Source organism: Gossypium arboreum, chromosome 3 (genome assembly GCF_025698485.1).
Source record: "Gossypium arboreum isolate Shixiya-1 chromosome 3, ASM2569848v2, whole genome shotgun sequence".
NCBI lineage: Eukaryota > Viridiplantae > Streptophyta > Magnoliopsida > Malvales > Malvaceae > Gossypium > Gossypium arboreum.
The window spans coordinates 65,698,908-65,722,570 of NC_069072.1; the positions used below are offsets into that span (position 1 = coordinate 65,698,908).

Sequence of the window (23,663 nt, forward strand, 5' to 3'; positions counted from 1 at the left end):
GGCAATTCATTAGCTAAACTTTGTAAATGAATAATCTTTTGAACTTCTAAATCACATTGCTTAGTTCGAGGATCAAGATGAGCTAATGACAACTCTTTCCAACTAATTTTCTTATTCAGCTGTTTGATTTCTCCCCCTAATGTTGGAAAAATTGACTCGTCAAAATGACAATCTGCAAAACGAGTCGTAAATAGATTCCCTGTAGATGGTTCTAGATATTTAATTATGGATAAGGATTCAAATCCAACATATATACCCAACCTTCTTTGAGGTCCCATCTTAGTTCTATATGGTGGAGCAATTGGAACATATATGGCACATCCAAATGTTCTTAGATGGGAAATATTTGGTTCTTGACCATGAACTATTTGTAAGGGGGAGACTGTATGATAACTTGTTGGCCTGATGCGAATTAATACAGTTGCATGTAAAATTGCATGTCCCCCAAGCAGTGATTGGGAGTTTTGACTTTATAAGTAATGGCCTTGCTATCAATTGAAGTCGTTTTATTAAAGATTCTGCTAGACCATTTTGTGTGTGAACATGAGCTACAGGATGTTCAACACTTATTCCAATGAACATGCAATAGTTATTAAAAGACTGAGAAGTAAATTCATCAGCATTATCAAGACGGATGGTCTTAATAGGAAAATCTAGGAAATGGGCTCGTAATTGAATCAATTGAGCAAGTAATCTCGCAAACGCCAAGTTACGAGTTGATAACAAAGATACATGAGACCATCTACTCGATGCATCGATTAAAACCATAAAGTACCTAAATGGTCCACATGGGGGATGTATAGGCCCACATATATCCCCTTGAATTCGCTCAAGAAAAGTAAGTGGTTCGTTATTTATCTTAGCTGGTGATGGTCGGATTATTAATTTCCCCAGTGAACATGCAACACATGTAATGTTTTGAAGAATCTGCTGGCTCTTCAATGAATGTCCACATGAATTTTCAATTATTTTTCGCATCATTATTGAACCGAATGGCCTAACCGGTCATGCCAAAGAACAAAGTCATTAGTAAACTTCTGGTTTACTATAGCATGTGTTTCTATAGAACTGATCTTTGTGTAATACAAACCAGTAAAGAATGCAGGCAATTTCTCAACAATTTGTTTATTGCCTTGAGCAATACTCGTAATTTGAAGGAATTCACAATTTTCTTCGTTTAAAGTCTCAATATGATATCCATTTTGGCGAATATCTTTAAAACACAATATGTGACAACCCGAATTAGGGCCTAATCGGAATAGTGGTTTCGTGACCACAAATCCGAGATAGAAATAATTTTTTTATAATTATTTTGGGGTTTATGATATGATTGCATGATTGTGTGAAAATTTCGTGATGAAATTCTATGCCTAAAGAGCTTAAATTGAAAGTAGGGACTAAATCGAATAAGTTGCAAAATTTGCATCCCAGAAGTTTTTAGTATGAAATTGTTTTGGAATATTAATTAGGAGGTCTTAAATAGCAATTTGACCAATTTTAAGTTCATGGACAAAATTAGGATATGGAAGGAATTTTTGAAAGTTTAGTAAGGAGGGCATTTTGGTCATTTGGATATTAAATGAAATAAAATGGGAAAAATAACACAAAATTGATCATCATCCTCCTTAGTTGCTGCGAATTCTCCCTCTCTCCATAGCTAGGGTTTCTTCAATTTTCAAGCTCCATAGTAAGTGATTCCAAGCCCGCTTTTAATGTTCTTTACGTTTTGGAATCCGGAAGCTCGATTAAGCTTATGCTAGTAATAATTTAACCTAGGGTTCACATTTGGAAAAATACCCATAGGTGAAATTTGTGTATTTTGATGTTTTATGATAGAATATGAGGTTTTAAATTATGTTAAATAACTTGTGCTACTCGGTTTTAAGTGAAAACGAGTAAAAGCAGATAATCGGTAAAAATACCTATTGTTCATAACTATATGATAGAGTGAGAATTTGATGTTGTTGTAGAAGAGAAAATGTTCAGCATATCATAAAACATAAGAATAAGGGCTGAAATTAAATTCCGAGCCTAGGGGCAAAAATGTAATTTTGTAAAGTTAGGGGCAAAATGTAATTTTTCCATGATATGATTTTTGGATTGAAATAAATAGTATGAGTATTAAATGAGCTAAATGTGTTATTATAGATCAAGAAAGACGCGGAATTGATCTCGAGCAGGGGAAGGAAAAAGTTTTGGACTAAATTGCAAAATTCCTACATTTTGCACCAAGGTAAGTTTGTATGTAAATATTACAATAATTTCATGTACATTCTTATATTTCAGCCTATTATATAAATATACTAGCTGATGTTAAAATATAAATCGACTATTGGAAGAATGGAAATAAATATAGAGAGAGATCCGGTTGAACATTGAGAGATCGAATGAAATAGAGGAGCGTAGCTAGGTCACATGTATGATGCTGAGTGCACATCATGTGTACAAGAAAGCTACGAGACACCTGTAGTAGCTAGGTCACATGTGCGATACGAGATGTATCCCATGTAGACAAGAGAGCTACGTGAAAGATAAATGTAGCTAGGTCGCATGCGTGATTCCAAGTGAAGGACACCATGTAGACAAGAGAGCTACGTGAAAGATAAATGTAGCTGGGTCGCATGCGTGATTCCAAGTGACGGACACCATGTAGACAAGAGAGCTACGAGACAAATCGGCTAGGTCGCATGAGTAGTACTAAGTGTTCACCATGTGTACAAGAGAGAACTAAACGAAGTATGATGGTGGGGTGTGTCTTTGAAACCATTAAATATCGAGGATTGATCCGAATTGTTCAACGGGATGGTTTTGTGGTGATATTGTGGTTTGGACCTACACTTATGGTGAATGAAATGTGGTGAAAATGATTTGTGGTATATACAAATATAAGATAAAATGAGGTTAGCATAAAGAATTTGTGAAAGAGTGAAATTAGCATTAAAACTGTTTTTAGATGGTAGCAGTGACGTGATTTTGAAAATCACCAAAAATAGGAGGAATATAATTAGAGGTTGAATGAGATGTGAAATTAAAGTTTAATGAGTCTACTTTCATATAAAAGAAACAGAGCAAGCAAAGGAATTCTATATTTTGAGATATTTACAATTGTATGTGACTTGCTCAGGATGAATACGTGATCCCCTGTTCCAACTTTGAAAAATCATTAAAAATTGTACAAAGAAAATTAAGAAATATAGTTTACATGCCTAAATTCCTTATTGAGACTAGTTTTAAATGAAACAGACTTCAGGGTTGTTTGAATTGTTTACTGAGAGAAATTCAATTTGTAGTGAACAGAGGTCAGATCAGTCGAGCTGTGTAACAGGGAAACTTTAACTAATAAACTGTACTAATCGGCTGAACCAAAATTATAGAAAAAATTAGCAAAAAGCTTTATGAGTCTAGATTTAGGGAAATTTTACGGATTTGAATTTCGAGTTTTGTAACTCGAGTTATGATTTATTTAGTGAATATGACGCAGCAGAGACAGCTTAATCAAAGTGGAATGAATAGTGAAGTTAAAGTAGATGTACTTGAATTGTTGTGTAAACATGTTAGATTTTTTTTTATTAGTATTTACATACTTACTTACTAAGCTATAAGCTTACTTTGTTTCTCTCTTTTGTCTTATAGTGTTCTTCGGCTTGCTCAGGAGTTAAGGATCGTGAAGATCTATCCGCACTATCATACTTTAGGATATTTGAACTAAACGTTTTGAATTATGGCATGTATAGTAGGCTTAATTATTTTGTTACGTGTCATATTTGTCTAGGTTTAAAATATTAGTTACAGTACTCGACCAGCTAATTTGTACAAGCCATTAAAGTTGGCTAATATTGTTCAAGACATATTTATATTTCGGTTATGTTTAATGGTATGTGTTATGTTCTGGTAATACCTTGTATCCTGTTCCGGCGACGGTAATGGGTAAGGGGTGTTACACAATAAATTTCTTTAAGACTTAGGGGAGTATAATGCATTAATAATTTCAATTTTTGTTCCCTTTGGTAATAAAATAATTGCTCTTCCGGAGCCTTTTATAATAGTTGTACTACGAGATATAGTGCTCACACTTTCTTCTTTCATTATTAAATGAGAAAAATATCTCTTGTCTTTCAATATGGTGTGAGTAGTTGCACTGTCTGCTAGACATATATTTTCACTATTCATAGCTGATTGCCTTTGCGAGATAATATTCTTCAAAGAAACAAAATAACCACAAAATGTCACATATAATGGTGAAAGCAGGTATTCAAAGTTCAAATTACTAAAAGGTCTATAAAACAAAATTATCACATAAAACATAGCACTAGTAAAGGCCATAACATCATTATTAAAGTTGCTAAATGAAACATAGAGTAGTAGAGGTTTATTTTATTATTTATCGAAATTTGTGGCCTTAATAATTTCCTTCAGGGGTAGAAAGAAAATCAGCCACTTCTAAGTGGATTGCATTGCCATCATCAAAATCACCTTCGCCATCTTTATACACAAGATTGGTTTCTACTTTCTTTCCCTTCTGTTTTATGGACTGCTGATAAAGATCAACTAAATGCTTTTGTGTGCGACACACACGAGACCAATGTCCTTTTCCTCCACAATGATAGCATACATTAGTCACATTTTCACCTTTTTCTTTCTCTTCCTTGTTACCATTTTTCCGATCCCACTTCTGGTAGGAATGTGAATTTTTAAAATGACCACCTCGACCATATCCATATCTATGTCCGCGGCCACACCCTCGGCCACGACCACGGCCACGCACACTACTATTTGCATGGTGTGTTTCTTTTAATTCTTGCCCATTGTGTAAACTCACATTCGCTTCAGGGAATGGAGCAGAGCCAGTTGGGCGTAATTCATGGTTTTTCATTAACAGCTCGTTGTTTTGCTCCGCCGCTAGAAGACAATAGATTAATTCAAAATATTTCTGGCCTTTTTCACGATATTGTGTCTGCAGGACAACATTATGTGCATGGAAAGTTGAGTATATTTTTTCTAACATTTCTGCATCAGTAATCTTCTCTCCACATAAATTCAATTGTGAAGTGATTCTGAACATGGCCGAGTTATAATCACTAACAGACTTAAAGTCTTGCAATCTTAAATTCAGCCACTCATAACGAGCTTTAGGCAAAATCACAGTTTTCTGATGGTAATATCTTTTCTTTAAATTGGCCCAAAGAATTTGAGGGTCCTTAACAGTCAAATATTCGGTCTTTAGACCTTCATGGAAGTGATGGCGAAGGAAAATCATGGCCTTGGCCTTATCTTGTGTAGTTTTTTCATTTCCCTCCTTAATAGTCTCACCAAGGCCATTTGCATCTAAGTGAATTTCAGCATCTAGTACCCATGATAAATAGTTATTTCCAGTGATGTCCAGAGCCACAAATTCGAGTTTTGTAAGATTTGACATTATAAACTATAAGATAAAATAGACAAGTCAATAATGTAAAATAAAGCATGTTAATATGCAAATGAAATAGCACATATGCAAATGAAATAGATCAACTTGTTACCCTTACTTCACCTAAGCGTCCTTCGGCAATCTTTAAGGAAAAATTTGTTGGCCTTGATTTCTTGTATTAGAGACTCGTGCTGATAATGTGTTGTGAAATAATAAAGAAAGAATAAACTAAAATGTGATAGAAGAAAGAGTGTAGAGAGAATATAGAAGAGAGAGTGTATCTTCTTTTTATATATATTTTTCATGAGTACATGAGCCCCATATATATAACGGTTAAAAGTAATTCTCTAATTATTATAAGGCATGTAAAGGGTCATGACCTTTTATCTCCCATATTAATGGGGTATAGAAAAAGTCTCATAACTTATGGGGTATAGAAAGAGTTTTATAATTTATGGAGTTGATAATGACATCCACATAAATATTTCATAACATTAACGAAATTAAATATTTAATTTCTTTAATAAATGTATCTGAATTTAACTGATTTAGATTATATTTCAATTACACCATTGTTATTCTGTTCAAAAATACTGATCCAATATAACACATTCTGGCTAACAAAACCAGAAAAAATTAAGCTTAATAAATTAGTAATTTGTCTTTATTTATTGAGCTAATTTAAACGCTGTCTAATTATCTAAGTTGAGCCTTTTATTCTATTTTTGGAAATAGAGAAACAAAAGCTATAGCAAAAAGAAAGCAAGCCAGATAGATAAACCCACAAACCCAAAGACATCATTCGGGAGCAATGACCAGCTCCTAGTAATCGAGTACTCAAAAAGCCTAAATGTTGCCTACATCCAATTCCCAATGCCTTTTCATAATAGATCAAAAGAAAACCAATGTTACGATCTAACTACAATTAATGAGAAAATAACTAAAATATTTAATTTTAAAAAGTTAAATAATTAAATCGAACAATATTAATAGTTGAGTAACCAAAATAAAACCAAATATTTCACCAAAATTTTAAAACTTTTTCTTGTATTTGGATAATTCTTAAAGAGCAATATCAAAATTCGAGTCGAAAGATGTAGAGTTGGAGCGAGGCAAACAGAGAAAATTAATGCTTGTTTTACGAGTTCCGTCCAAATTTCAATTGTAAACTATTTAAACAACAGATGCAGCAGATTGCAATTAAGTAAAAGAGAAAAAAAAATAGTTAAAGTTTAAAAGTGAAATCAACAGATTTTAAGGAAAGTTTTAGTAGAAAAGAAACTTTATGTCATTAGAATTTACACACCAAGTAATCAAAATTGGATACTTAAAACAATAGGCAGAAACTAATATATTCCTTCTACGTTGCTTAACACTTCTATATTTTTTTAAGGGACGTGGTCCAAATACATGAAAAATTTTAGAAAAGATTGAACATAACCATGTCAGATTTATTATCCTCTCTAGCACCTACACCCGGTCTGAGTAACATTTGAGTCCGAATCTGTAACAGGTAAATTTTTTTAAGACAGCTTACTAGCGCAATTGAAGGAACGTTACCTTCAAAAGGTATCAGATTAAGTTGCTCATCTGATTTAAACACTTCTCAACACGCCTCCAAGAACACCCCTCTGATTTTTCTTCTTTGACATAACCTGAAATCATATAGTCCAGAAATCAACCAAGTTGTTAAAGGCTCGGGTTAATTTTTTAGGTTTATGAGCTAGCATCCGAATAGAAACCGAACTTATGCAGTCGAATAAACTATGTTACTTGGAATTATGTTCATGTTGGATACAGATATAGATTTGATCATATGTAAAGGAATGTACAATAAACAAACCGAACTTACGCAGTTGACTAAACTTATGCATCCAAAGAGAAAGGAACCTATGAAGTAAAATAACTCATGTTACTTGGGCTTGATTGCTTGCTGGATAGGGATGTAAATTGGATCGTGTAAAAGAAAGTACAATATAAAAAGGAACTAATGCAGTTGAACAAATTATTTTACCCAGACTGAAGTGTCTGCCGGATACTATTATAAATCTGATCATGTAAAAGAATGTACTATAAGAAAAGGAACTTAAGCAGTTGAATAAATATATACATCCACATAGAAGAGGAACTTATGCAGTTGAATAGACTATATTATTCAGACTTAGGTGAGTGTTAGATACAGATATAGATTTACTCAAGCCGAGAGTGAAATGATACCTTCGAGAATGGGTGGGGCAAAGATGCCCGTCGCAAAGCCTTCCTGGGTTCTGTCAATTGTTGAATCTCTCGAAGCTGACTAGCAAGGTTTTCCAATATTTGTAACTGAAAGTGTTCCCCTTTCTTGCGCCCTGCCGGGAAGTTGAGCTTCTCTCTTCCTTTCTGTACAATCTTTAGCCTTTCTCTAAGCCAATCAACTTCATTATCGATTTTCAACCTCTCATAATCGAAAGCAGACATGGAATTTCTGCGCGAAATGGGAGGTAAAGATTTGACTCGTGAAGGACCACATGGTGGTAATCTGCCAGGTCGATCTAAACTGCTGCTTCTCCTGTAAGGCTCAGTTTCTAACCCACCAATGGTTCGGTTATTGCATGTCCGACACAAGTCAGATTCATCATTAATGACATGAACATCAAGAATATGATAATTGATTCCAGAATCTACTTGATGCAAATCTTCTGCATGCTTCTCCTTTTTTTCATTATTATATGGGAAAATTATTTTAGCCTCAGTTGCCTTTGGTGTCAAACATTGATGCGGACTGGTTTCTCTGTTTTGTTCCTCTTCTGCTATAGTGTTAATGGCTCTCTCAAGCAGATCAGATCTCGAATGAGTAGTTGACAGATTGGACTGAACATAACTTCCTTGATGATCGGGATTCTCGTTCTCACATGTCATTCCCCTCACCTCAAATTTTTGACTAATCTCATAATCATTTCTACATGGATTTGAGTGATTTTTTTCGATACTATAATTTAAAGAAGCAGTATCTTCATTAAGTTCTGAAACTGGTAATTCATTCCCAAAATCGACAGCATGATCAAGTGATCCAACAGATCCCATCCCATACTCTGAAAAATCAATGTTATGCACTGTCTTTTCCTTCTCCCCAACAGATTCAGCGATCTTCTTTGACATTACCAGTTGCTCCATATTCAAATTCTTTTGGTCATATATGGCTGCCATATCATACATATCCATATCTGATACCTCTTTTTCGCAAAACATTTGCTTGTAAGCTTCAACTTCTTTCTCCAAGAAATGCTTTTCTCTTTCTCTCCTTAATAAGATCTCTTTGAGAATGTTCATTTCTTCAGCATCATATGCAAATTTTTCCTCAATCATCCTCTGGTACTGCCTCGCTTCCATCTCGATTGTTGCCTTCTCCTCTTGCAGGCGCAATATCATTGCCATAGCCTCATCTGCAGCAGTTGCAGCAGCGATTCTCTCTTTCTCAAGCTCAAGGTACAGAGCAGCACGAGCGTCATTCTCTTCGCCTAGAGCTTGTTCTACTATTGCATTTTTGTCACTGCCATCAAAGTTCCAATCCGGCGTCAAGCACTTGAACTCAGCCACTGCTGGTTCCTTCTCAATTTTATTCTCTGTACAAGAGTCATCATCTATTTCAAAGCCCTGCAAACCTTGCTTTGGCAATTGAATCTCTTGTGACGTTTCCCGGCCATCTAAAATTACAGAACCATGCATGTTAGATGTGGTATTAGCAAGCACAAAAAATTATCATGTACATACCAGTCACTGTTCAGCACAGTTGAGAATTCGGAAAACTTCTCCCAAAAGAAAAATGTACCATGTACTTAGACTGCAAAGTAGGACTCAATAGCATTTAAAACATATTCCATCTTCCTTCATTCTCCTAGAAGAACAAGTCATTCAATATCTATTCAATACAGGATTGGAAAATTTTAAATAAGATACACCTTTTAGAGATAGGAGTGGAACCAGACGAGGGTATGGCCTATTGCTTACAATCTTCTCTTGTCTTTCCGGTTAAATAAAAGATTTAGGTTCAAAAGAGGGAACTGGAAGATCCATTAATGCTACAATTCTTATGTGGTTCAACTCCCAAATCCTTTCTGTGCTGAAGTTTCAATGGAGTGAAAAATGAAGAAGATAACATATTGAGGATTACATTTATATTTCAAGGACTTTTGAGAGTCTAATTACCAGGTCGGAATTCTGATAGTTTATTTGATGATCATGGCTATGCACAGCTACGTTTTATACAACAGCAACTTAAAATTTACTGCATACACAAATAGTTTTGCCATTAACACACACATGGACACTGCGATACAGGTATAACTACGTATGAAGTTAATTCTAGAAACTTTATTAGTCCATGTTGCTCTGAACTACCTGTACCGGACACTTATAGGTTAGGCATAGCTATGGATGGCCGACCTCCTAAAAATATAAAAGAAATTAGAGAAAAAAAAGACCAAAAGTTCGGGTAACATGGTAGTAAATCAGTTATCATGAATTCGATATAAAAGAAATAATAACGAGTGAGTTCTTCAATGATTCCCCACTTATTTAGTAAGGTAATTAATTATCCTCACCCCATTATTGACATACTCATACCATCCATGCCATCTTTGAATGTAATTCCAACTTAATCAAAAACAAAATAATTATAAAAAAAGATAGCATAGAATTAAATTGCGGTATTGAGCATGTTTTCATCATGTTTATCCTTGATGCAAAACTAATATATGCTACCACGATCAATTACAGTAAATATAATAAGAGCTAAAACCGATGATTATAGAAAAGAACATCACCTTCAGAATCATTTGGGGTTGTAATGGAAGGATTCAAACCAGTTGGGGTAGTATTAATGGAAGCCAAAGGATCATTCGGAAAACTGAAAAACTTTCCGCCATAGCTATTAGCAACTCTTTTACGCCGCCTAAGTCCAACTCTTGGCCTCTGATTCCCAAACCTTCCTATATTTGCTCTAATGGTGTTCTTCTTTGAATTACATGAACTAAACATTGCTTCCCCTCCCATTGCAACATCCCCATTTTGCCAGTTGTCAAATTTTGAATGCCAGTCATCTTTATCTTCGTCATAAAAGTTGCTCCAGATTGAATAAAAAGGAATCTTTTTCTTAACAGAAGATTGAACAGAGGAGATTTTAAGATGTGGGTTATTAACTAACATGGATTGAAAACAATTATTCTTATGTGGGTGGCCGAACGATCCATTACAAGGACAAGGCAAGGACTTTCCAAATAAACCCAGAAATTTCGAAGCTAAATAAGCAAGAGTTGATCCACAAAGAAATAAATAAGCTATGGATAGATCCAGAAAAGCACCAACTAGAGCAGTGAATGTCCATGAATTGATCGCATTGCATGCCATTGGAGGAAAAAAAGAAGAGAGTTTCAATCTGGCTAACTCACCCCGAGTTGGTTTTAGTTGACTCAGTGATTGGGGGACTGATAAAGCTTACCAACGAGGTTTGGTTGACTCAAGTCGTCGATGAAGGCTTGAGGAAGAATCGGGTAGGGTCCTTTTTTCTTTTTCTTTTTTGATTTGATTTGATATGATTGATATTTTAGACCGTTCAAGGTTTTCAAAGCTTCGGTTACATTTCCGAGATGGATACCAGACGACGCCGTTTGAAGACCTTAGTAGATGACAACGACAATTAAAAGGGGCCAAAATACATTTGAATTTTAATGTATTTGGATTGAAAATGATTTGAGGCCGAACATTTGAATTTTGAAGGCTAAATGCTTAACTTCGGTTGCTAACTTAAAAGCTATAATTTTTAAAATTTATTTGGATAAATTTATTTGGATAAATCTAAAAATATATATATAAATTTTGATTTAATGTATAATTATATATATAAATTTTAATTTGGTACAATTATACATATAAAACTTTAATTGTGGTTTAAATATATAATTGAAACTTTAATTTTAATTTAATCATACACATTTAAAGAAATAAATATATCAATTTATTATTATATTAGATAAATATAATTGTTTATGTATGCAATATATAAATATAGAATGATATTATATCAATAATTGTGTTAATAATTTATAAGAATTGAATCAAATAAAAGTTTCATATATAAAATTATACAAAATTAAAATTCATATACACAATTACACGTTAAACCATAGTTCATATATAATTTTAAGATTTATTTTAATTTTTATCCTAAAACTTATAATTCACTTAGATTTAGCCTCAAAGCACTTTAAAAATTAGAAGATAAAAATTACTTTAAAATAAAAATAAAAACAAAAACAACAATCCCTTTTATTTAAAAACTTAAAATCAACCCTATTACTCAAGCAAAAAAAAATAATTTTTTCTCATCAACTCCCTCAATATGAACAGAACAAACCCTAACACAAATTAGTTAAAATTGAAAGAAAATTTCTCAAAAGAGATTGAATCGAAGCTTTGATATTAGCATGTACATATTTCGAGAAGGTGTTTGGGATTGGTTGTGATTTTGCTTTAGAGTATATTTCTTTAAACAGCAAATTCAAAGTTACATAATTTATTTTTAAAGTTATTTGATTTAAAGATGGGTATTTGAATATTTTATTTTATTTTAGTGTATTTGGGTATTTGTAAATACTGATGCTTTTAAATGGTAATTACAATTTTTATCTTTTATTGATAAAGGATGGAAAGGGTTGAAAAACATTTTCAGCTCTACCTCCTCCCACAAGCTTTGAGGGCTTTTTACAAGTTGGTCTCTAGTAGCTAAACTTGAAGATGGAGATGAACAGTCCAAACTTGAAGATCTTTGAGACATTGATGCAATGGTTTGGCATATAATAATGATAACATCATTGTATGAACCATCATATGAAAGTTTGTTCAAAAATAAATGATACAGAATGAGACGGATAAGTGTGGAAGCGGATTATAAAGTTTGTTCAAATTGTGGACTTATTCTAAATCTCTAGACGAACGTAAATGGAAACTAGAAACAATGAAAACAGATTAGTTGTCACAAAGGAGAATCAAATGAAATTAAAACAAAAGAAAGATGAACCGGCTGGTAAAGAGTCCAACAGAGAACGAATTAGAGTTTATTGGATTGAAAGAAACTATACTCGGTCCTCAAGAAAACATCCTAACCAAATCTGGAAAACAAAACACAGAACAAATTTGTTAGAAGTGATTTTAAAGACGAAAACAAAGTATTTTGTGCAAGAATATTTGAAACAACAAGAAAAGATTGAATCTCCTAATTTTGGTGTGTTTCTTGATGGAACAAGATAGAACAACATCTCTCTTAAAGTGACTTCAACCTATAACGAAAATAAATAAAATCAACAAACCAAAACAATAAGAATTAAATTAAAATAAACAAGAAACAATCAGTTAATGATAGAAAAGAGAAGATGACATCCTAAGAAGCCTTGGAAACATTAAAAATCCACAACTCCTTTCAATGGCTCTAATTCCCCCTCCAAGAAAGAGATCTTGGAAAAGCTTGAAGATGATTGCCATAACCTAAAAGATTGTTAAAACAACTTTTAAAAGAAACTCAAGAGCAATTCTTGAAGAAAAACTCAAAGAGAATTATTATTAACTTAAAACAAAAATCAATTGTTCTTCTGTAAGGGTGGACGTCCATGCTACTTATAGGCCCCCCAAAATAAGTTTTCCTAACCCTAATAGAATAACTAACATGACAACTCATCAAATAAAAAAATTTCCAAGTGTGGACTTTTAATGAGAATTCGTCCAAAGGAATTAAATGGGCTCCTTAAACTGAATTCTTATTAAATGGGCTCCTTAAACTGAATTCTTACATGATGATCCACCTATTAAAATAAAATTGGACCTATAGTTTAAATATTTTACAAATTGGGCCATTTTGATAATGTAACACCCCTAACCCGTATCCCTCATCAGAATAGTGTTATGAAGCATTACATTAAAATCGTAAATCAAAACATTCATTTCTAAACATTTCATTAAGCATAGCAAAGTCCATTCATACACATGTATATCGTCCTTTTTTTGACTCTTTGAAGCTTAAAAAAAACCACTTTAGAAACAATTTGGGACTAAATCGAGAACATATGGAAACTTAAGGAAAAAGTTTGAAAAATTTACATTGCAAGGGTCACACGACCATGTGACTCACATGGTTGAGACACACGCCTGTGTCTTAGGCCATGTGGACATTCGAAGTAGGGACACACGACTGTGTCCCAGCTCGTATCCATACCCATGTAACTCTCTGACTTGGGTCACACGGTCAAGCCATACACCCGTGTGCCAGGCCATGTAACTCTTGAATGGCCTCACATGCCCGTGTGCCAGGCCGTGTGCTAGGCCGTGTAATTGCCTGACTTGCAACCCTTTGAAACCTACAGGGGACATACGGTCGTGTCACATGGTCGTGTGTCACACACAGCTGAGACACACACCCGTATCTTAGGCCATATGGACAACAAATAGGCCATTTTCAAGCCATTTCTTTCACCTAAACCATGCTCACACCTACAAGCCATTGGCATATAATTTCAAGCTTCAAAATATACTTAAAATATGCACAAGAAAGCTAGTTCAACATGGTATTTATCCATAAAACTAATATGTCAAAAGGCACCTCAATCACATAGCATCAAATCTACCTAAACATAAACATAATTTAGCCATTCATCAACCAAACATTTGTAACCTAATTCTATACCAAATCTTACCATAATGGCCTCATACCAAAATCACATTCAAGCATACCAAAAGGGACATTTAAAACATAACTTCACTTGACCAATTCAACACCAACCATCAAAGCATTAAAATGCCAAAAGTTCATCAACCAAAACACCATATTTACAAGCCAAACATAATGACCATTTCATTAAACACAATTCAACTATACATGCCATTATAACCATGATCAAAACATCAAAATCGATTGATATAGTCGCTGGATAGTGTGATAGCTCTCCGATGAGCTTCCAAACTGATCGAGTTTCCGTTAATCTATAAAAAATAGAAAAGAACAATAACGTAAGCATATAATGCTTAGTAAGTTTGTAAATCATTAACAAAGCTTACCAATTCAATGCATAATCATAAAAATGCACATGAATCAATCCAATACAAACTTGGCACAAGCCTAAACATCACGAACAACACAAGTAAGTGCTTAATCACATATCTTAGAAAAATCACCACATGGTAATATAGCTTTCATGAATATAGCATATAAGCATTCATACTTTTCATAAACATGGCTATACACACTTTGATCATCAACAATTCATACCTTTCCATAAATTCATAACATTGCCAATCGAAACACTTACTGTTCCTTCCCTTTACATGCCCATTGAACCTCTTAGAATAATATCAGATACGCAGGAATCTCACACAATGTGTGTAACATAAGGTCAAAACCATTCCTTTCCTTTTCCTTTGCGTAGAAACTCTCTCGAGCCATAAATCGGTTTGCTCCTACAAGCTATCGGTCGGAACGTAGCTACACAGTGCTACTCACACAACCTATCGAGTATCTGCAACAAATGTCAGAACTCAGCCACCGGTCGGACATTCAGTACCAGCACCCGAAATATGGAACCCTAATGACATGTCATTTGTATCCTATATATTTCTAAGGTTCAAATGGCGCTCGATATTCGTCGAAACGTCGTTGGATTTCGTGACATGGTATGATAAATAACATAATAGCATTTAAATAAAAAATTAAAATGCCATTTAAACATATGAAATTACCTCAATCACAAAACGGTGAAATAGGATCGACTAGTCCGACACTTTATTTTTCCCTCGATCTAAATCTGTACGAGGCCTAACTTGATCTAAATAATCAAATTCAATCTATTCAATAATCATTCTGTTTAATTCAGTAAAAAAAATCATATTTTTGAAAAATTACACTTTTTCCCCTATTATTTTGATTTCACTACAATTTAGGCCTCAAGCTCGTAATTTAAAATTCATGCAATTTTTGTAACATCTCGAAATAGGGCCTAGTCGGAACAGTGGTTTCGGAACAACAAATTCGACATGAGAAAATTCATTTTTATTATATTTATGTAGTCTAAAATTTCACAAAATGATTTTGTGAAAATCTCATTCGAAAATTTTAACATTTGGGCACTCAATTTAGTCAAAAGGACTAAATTGTAAAAAAGTGCAAAAGTTGAGTTCTACATGTTAGAGGTGTCTAATTGTTATGAAATTTTAAATTAGAGGTCCTTAAATGGTAGTTAGACCATTGGTTAATTGTTGGACAAAAATAGTGTAACACCCTTTACCCATATCCGTCGCCGGAACAGGGTACGAGGTATTAAAAAAACATAGTACATACTATTTAATAAAACCGAGACAAAAATATGGCGTGCAATTAGATCATGAATCATTATAACATATGCCTTTAACAATACTAGCCAATTTCAAAGGCTTCGTACAAAATAATCGGTCAGATACTATAATTAATATTTTAAACCTAGATAATTATAACACGTAATAAAATAACTAAGTCTACTATACATGCCATAATTCAAAATGTTCAGTTCAAATACCCAAAAGTATTGACAGTGTAGGCAGATCTTCAACGATCCTTGACTCCTGTGCAAGCATAACAACACTATAAGACAAAAGAGAGAAAAGAAAGTAAGCTTATAGCTTAGTAAGCAAGTATATAAATAATGAATAAAGAATTTAATATATTTACACAATAACTCAAGTGTATCTACTTTTTAATTTTACTATTTACTCCACTTTGGTCAAGCTATCTCTCCTGCGTCATATTCACTAAATAAATCATAACTCGAGTTAAAAAACTTGAAATTCAAATACGTAAAATTTTCCTGAAACTATACTAATATTTCTTCTTACTAAAATATTTCTAGAATTTTTGGTGCAGCCAATTAGTACAGTTTATTAGTTAAAGTTTCCCCTATTATACAGCTCGACTAATCTGACCTCTGTCCACTACGAATTGAATTTCTCCCAGTAACAATTCAAATATCCATGAAATATGTTTCATTTAAAACTAGACTCAATAAGGAATCTAGACATATAAACTATATTTCTTAATTTGTTTTGTACAATTTTTACTGATTTTTCAAAGTTAGAACAGGGGGTCACATAGTCATTTTGAGCGAGTCACACACAAATATAAATATCTCAAAATATAGAGTTTCTTTACTTGCTCTGTTTCTTTTACATGGGAATATACTCATTAAGATTTAATTTCATATCTCATTCAGCCTCTAATTAAATTCCTACTATTTTTGGTGATTTTTCAAATTCACGTCGCTGTGACTGTCCAAAATAGTATTATTGCTAATTCACTCTTTCACACTTTCGTTGTACTAACCTCATTTTAACATGCATATCACAATTTATTTTCACCACATTTCATACATCACAAGTATAGGTCCATGATTACAATGTCACCTTAAAACCATCTCGTTGAACAATTCGGATCAATCCTTGATACTTGATGGTTTCAGCACACATCCCCACCATCATATTTCATATAATTCGGCTCTCTTGTACACATGGTGAACACTTAGTACCACCTATGTGACCTAGCCACTTTATCTCATAGCTCTCTTGTCTACATGGTGTCCTTCACTTGGAATCACACATGCGACCTAGCTACATTTATCTCTCCCGTAGCTCTCTTATCTACATGGGATACATCCCGTATCATACATGTGACCTAGCTACTACATAGTATCTCGTAGCTCTCTTGTACACATGATGTGCACTCAGCACCATACATGTGACCTAGCTACGCTCCATCTATATTATTCAATCTTTCCAAATGTTCAACCGGGATTTTTCTCTCTATTACTTATTTCCATTCTTCTGATAGTCGATTTATGCTTCAAAATCAGCTAAAATATATATAATAGGCTGAAATATAAAAATGTGAATGAAATTAATGTATTATTTACATACAAACTTACCTCGGTGCAAAATATGAAAATTTTGCAATTTAGTCCAAAACCTTTTCCTTCCCCTGTTCGAGGTCGATTCCATGCCTTTCTTGATCTATAACAATACATTTAGCTCATTTAATACTCATAATATTTATTTCAATCCAAAAATCACATTATGGAAAAATTACATTTTTGCCCCCTAACTTTTACAAAATTACGATTTTTCCCCTAGGCTCAGAAATTTAATTTCAGCCTTATTCTTATGTTTTATGACATTCTGATCATTTTTCTCTTCTATGACAACATCAAATTCTCACTCTAACATGCACTTATGAGCATTAGGTATTTTTACCAATTATACCGTTATGCTCATTTTCGCTAAAAATCGCTTAGAAAAGATCGTTCTCCTAACCTCAAACATTCATATTCTACCATCAAACATCAAAATACATGCATATCATTCATGGGTAAATTTTTAAACATAAACCTTAACTCGAAATAATGGTAGAAATAGGTAAACCGAGCTACGAGGATTTCAAAAATGTAAAGAACATTAAAAACGGGGCTTGAATGCACTTACTATTGAGCTTGAAAGCTTGAAAGAAACCCTAGCTATGGAGAACATGCAAGTTTCGGCCAAGCTAAATGAAGATGAACACATTTTTGTGTTATTTTTCCCATTTTATTTCATTTATTATGCAAATGACCAAAAGGCCCTTACTACTAAACTTTCTAAAAATTCCATCCATGTCCAAATTTTTGTCCATATAAAGTATAATGGTCTAATTGCCATTTAAGGACCTCTACTTAAAACCCCCATTTCAATCAAGTACTTTATGAACAAGAACACACATGTTTTTCACCTATTTCAATTTAGTCCTAAACGTCAAATTAAACACCCAATCGATAAAATTTCGCAACGAAATTTTCACACGATTATGTAATCATAATATAAACACTAAAACTTAATCAAAATAATTTTTTTCAACCTCGAATTTGTGGTTTCGAAACCACTATTTTGTTTTGGCCCTAAATCGGGCTGTTACAAATAGACATGAAATAGGTGAAATAGAATATTTTTAAGTTAGGGGCATTTTGGTACTCTAATAATTAAAAGAATTAAAAAGCCAAAAAAAGCCAAATTGTCCATCTTCTTCATGTACAAGCCAAATCTACCATGGAAGCCATGGCTAGGTTTTGGTTCAAGCTTCCAATCTCATTTGTAAGTGATCCCGAACCCCGTTTTTAATGTTTTTTTTTACATTTTTAAGTCCCGGTAACTCAATTTACCTATTTCTACCATTATTTTGAGCTAGGGTTCATCTTTAAAAATTTAACCATGAGTGATATGCATGTTTTTTGATGTATAATGGTAGAAAATGAATGTTGGGTGTTAAATAAATGGCTTTTGCTAAGTGATTTTCGGTGAAAATGCTTAAAAGGACCGTTTTGTAAAAGTTATAAAATTATCATAAAAGTGTGATTTAGTGGAAATTGGGGGCTTCTATAGTTATTAAAATGATTCATCTAGGCTTAAAATGCAAGGAAATTAAATAAAAATCATTTTACGAGCCTAGGGGCCAAAGTGTAAATAAGTGAAAGTTTAGGGGTAAAAATGAAAATTTGTAAAAGTATGATTTTTGGATCAATTTGAATAATTTGAATAATAAATGAGCTATATTTGAAATGTTAGATCAAGAAAACCGAGATTCGGGCTTAAATCGGGAAAGTTCGAGATTATGGACTAAATTAGAATAGTTGGCCGTAATTGCATTCGAGGTAAGTTCATGTGATAATAATAATGCAATGTTATACTTGAATTGTAATATTAAATTACTATTACATGAGTTGTATGAATTGCTACACGGTTTTGCCCGACAAGGATTTGACAAGTAAGTTTGTGTAACTCGAATGTGTACTCTTATTACTTAAAATGTATGCTTTTTGATGTTATTCAATTTTGATAGTCATGGTATAATAATTCATGTTATATGAATGAAATGGTGAAAAGAGGACTAAAAGTCTCGGTTGAATGAAAAGGATGTTTGATGGATTTTCCTAAAAAGGAATTGATGGTAAAAACGATCTAGCCCGGACAGGTGTTCCTTATGTGATCTAGTCCCCGATGAATATGTGTTTAAATGGATTTAGCCTGGATGGGTAATCTGAATTAGGATCTGAATTTAGCCTGGACTGGTAATCCAGATTCGAGCTCATTAGAGTAATTGTCGTTACAGGGAGTTTAGCCCAGACTGGTAATCCCGACATTGCTCTATGAGTTTATACTACGGAGGATTTAGCCTGGACTGGTAATCCCACCGTAAGGATTAAGGTTCGTGGGAGTGCACTCATTGAAAAGGTCACTAATATGAATTGATGATAAATGAGTTAGTATGCTATAAGTGTACTATGGAATATCCATCGAGAATCTGAGGAATTCAACGGGATTAATATGAGAAATGGAATTGGAATGCTTATAATGATGAGATCATCTAAGACCATTATTATCATGTATTGTTATGTGACTAACTTGTATGATTAAGTATGCCATGAGAATTAACGATGTTTATATTAGGCTCAATTGTGTAATCGAGTATGGAATCCATGAAATGGTGAGTTCATGGTTAGTTGAAAATGATCTTATGATAGTGATCATTATATTGCACTAAAATAGTTTTGGACAGTAGCAGTCATCCGACTTTGAAAATCCACCAAAAATGGTGCAAGTTGAATTAGAGATTAAATTAAATATGAAATTAAATATTATTAAGTCTAGTTTCATATAAAGGAAACATTGTAAGCAAAAAAATTTCTTATTATGAGATATTTGAATTTTTGTGAGACAGAGTTAGAATGAGTTTGAAATCCCCAGTTCTGACTTGGTAAAATCACTAGAAATTGTAAAAAAATAATTATGGGTTATAATTAATATGAATAAGTCCTTAATGAGTATATTTTCAATATAAATATATGGTAACATTCTCTGAATCACGTACTAAGAGATAAATAAATTTTAGTGAAGAAAAGTCAAAGCTGTCAAACAGCAAAATAGGGGAGACTTTAAAGAATAAACTGTACTTATTAGCTGGACCAAAAATTATGAAAATTTATGGTAAGAAGATATGTGAGTTTAGTTTCAGGGAAAATTAGCTGATCTTAATTTGGAGTTCCGTAGCTCCAGATATAAATAATTTAGTAACTATGACTCGAGAAAACAACATGACCAGAATATAAGTAAAAGTGTAATTATGGTTGTATTACCTTGAAAAGCATGTTGGCATATTACTTATTATTTTCATATGGAATTACTAAGTGTAAAGCTTACTCCCTCCTTTTCATTTCTTTAGTGTTGTCAGGTTAGCTCGGGGTTGGAGATCGTTTGAGGTAGCATCACACTATCAAGCTATCACTTTTGGAGTATTGACATATATATATTAAGCACCTTCAAGTGAGTGGCATGTATAAGGACTTAGTTTTTATGATAGATGTTGTTATGATTAGCCAAATGTATTGACTTATGTTGATCCATTGTATATAGCCATGGGATTTGGCTTTTAAGCCTAATTATCCTTACTATTGGTTAATGCCTTATGATGTGATTATAATTGTTTACTATGAATGAATAGTATACCATACGTGCATGAGAATGCCTTAGGACCATTCGAGGTGGTCATGGCTATGGAATAAACGCGTAAATTGGCATTAAGTTGATAATGACTGAACATGGACGTTTGTTGAATAAGTAGAGATTAATTATTGGGTAATATGTTATGGTTGGTTGCTAAAAACGTGCCTTAGTGAGGCATGCTAAATCATTAAAATGATGCTATGGTATGTCTTTAAAGTGGTCAAGTTTTTGAAAGATTAAGGCAAGAAAAAGGCTTGGAAAATAACCTAAGTGCTAGCCAAACGGGCAGAGACACGGCTATGTGTCTCAACCGTGTGGAGGACACGGCCTAGCACACGGGCGTGTGGCCTGGCCGTGTGCTTCAATTTGTTTTGCTGACATCATAAACAGAGAGTTACACGGCCTGAAGACACGAGCGTGTCCCTGTGTCCACTCGGGCGTGTGACCTTGTTTCATGAAATTTTTTTTAAGTTTTCCCAAAGCTTTTCAAAATTCTCAGTTTAGTCCCAAACCACCTTTAATGCATGTTTAGAGCCTCGGTAGCTTGTGTAAGGAACATTATGCATGTGATTGAATGTTTTTAATTTAAATAAAATTTTATGGCTCGGTTTTATGAAATGGTGTACGTTTAAGTCCGATAACGCCTCGAACCCTATACCGGCATTAGATACGGGTAAGAGGTGTTACAATTTCATCCCTACCCAAGCTAGCCAAATTTCATATAGGTCCATATCAACTCATACAATTATTATTTCACAATTTTCACCATGTATTTTACACATTTTATAAATAAATCCCTAATTGACAATTTCAACAAAAATTACTTTACAAAAGTTGTTTATTTATCAACAAGGATTTATTTTCTTCTATCAAACATAAAAAACCACATGAATACATTCATGAAAAAACCCTAAAATTTTAATATCTTTTCAAATTAGTCTTTGAGCTAGCTAGATTAAGCTACAACGACTTTAGAAACATAGAAATCATTAAAAACAAGACGAAATCACACTTACATGCACAAAAGAGACTTGGCCAAACCTTGAAAACTCTTCAATGGAGTTTCTAAGTTTTATTTTCATTGGATAAAAGCTTGTTTGGAAGATGTCATTTTGTTATTCTTTCTTTCAAATATCTTATTTATTAATCTACTAATTTAACCTTTGATTTTTAACTTAAAAATTATCTAATTCATGCCCATTAATGTCCATTCATATTTCAAATGGTCTAATTGCCATTTAAGTACTCTTAATTTAAGGTTATATAGCTATTTAATACCTTTAGCTACTAGAACTCTACTTTTGCACCTTTTACGATTTAGTACTTTTTACTTAATTAAGCATGCAAATGTTAAAATTTCTTAACAAAATTTTTATACGACACTACTATTATACCATAGAAATTAAAATAATAATAAAATAAATATTTTCACATTTGATTTGTGGTCCCGAAAGCACTACTCCAATTTCACTAAAAAGGGGCTGTTACAGATAATTTGGCTTGATATTCAATTAAATTACTTTCCAAACTTCAGGATGGCCATTAGACATCTTAATGGGTCATTTTTTCAAGAACTTGTTCTTATGATTCTTTTGCTCTCGAAATTGGCTTGTTCAAGCTCATACATGAAATACAAGACGCCTTGGCTGCAAGATTTGATTTCTTGGACCAAGATTTCCAAGATTTGAAATCTTGATTTTCTTGATTCTTGAAATTGTTTAAAACAACAAAATTGGACCAAGATTTGATTTCTTAAAAATAAGAAAGTGAATCTTGATTTTTCTTTTCGGTCGTGTGTGCATCTTGGGCCTTGGTAACGAAGTCTTGGATGGTCCTGTTCAATCTTGCTCGGATTTGCTTGGCCTTCGACCTTGTTATTGGGGCTTGAGGAAATTTGAGCCCATCACATTCATGAGCCTGATTTTGGGCCTTGAGACTCGCATCAATAGATTTATTATAAACTAAAAAAATTATAAAAAGAATAAAAGAGAATGGTAAAAGAATTAAAAGATAATTCAACTTTTGCTTGGGATATTAGAAAACTTATGCTTGCCCTCTATTTATAGGGTCTCAATTACCATAAGTTAAAAAAATAAAAATAAGAGGGTTGAGATACCTTATAATTTCTTTAGAGGTTACAAGCAAATAAATTCTTGGGGGTTTGAAGAGTTATATCGATACCCATTTACTAATGGATTTACAACACTCCTCTATTAGATGTCCATCAACAAAAAAGTGTCTCATTAAAACCTAATAAAGGAAAAAGAGTACACAATCTCCTATTACAAGTAGCCTTGTTAAAAACCTTTACTAGAAAAATCCAATGAAACAAAACCTTAATTAAAGGAAAAAAGTATAGTGTGTTTTAGACTCCCCCTAATGGCAACATCACAATACACCTTTGAGTTAATGCACTTTAAACATTATGGTCGGCAATGCCTTGGTAAAAAGATTAGCGAAATTATCACTAAAATGAGTTTGTTGAAATTCTATATCACCTTTCTTCTCAAGATCATGAGTGAAGAATAATTTTGGTTAAATATGATTCGTTCTATCACCCTTCAATTGAGCTATACGTGTTACATTATCTTCGTATAAGATAGTTGACATCTTATTTTGTAGAGGCCAATCACATATCTTCTAGATATGTTGAATTAACAACCTTAACACACTCTCAACTTTCCTC

At 33.2% G+C, this 23,663-nt stretch overlaps 2 protein-coding genes across 2 annotated transcripts; both read right to left on the minus strand.

The window, feature by feature from the left end:
- Positions 1 to 4,399: 4,399 nt before the first annotated feature.
- On the minus strand, positions 4,400 to 5,416 carry LOC108475170 (uncharacterized). Its single transcript, XM_017777159.1, has one exon. The coding sequence runs from the start codon at positions 5,414 to 5,416 to the stop codon at positions 4,400 to 4,402; it is 1,017 nt and encodes a 338-aa protein (XP_017632648.1).
- Positions 5,417 to 6,659: 1,243 nt separating this feature from the next.
- LOC108461290 (uncharacterized) lies at positions 6,660 to 11,038 on the minus strand. The gene is made up of 3 exons (XM_017761092.2): positions 10,210 to 11,038; positions 7,625 to 9,090; positions 6,660 to 7,062 (listed from the first exon to the last, which is right to left on the minus strand). Exons 1-3 carry the CDS (start codon positions 10,790 to 10,792, stop codon positions 7,003 to 7,005), a joined length of 2,109 nt encoding a protein of 702 aa, XP_017616581.1. The 5' UTR covers positions 10,793 to 11,038; the 3' UTR covers positions 6,660 to 7,002.
- Between the last annotated feature and the right edge of the window lie 12,625 nt (positions 11,039 to 23,663).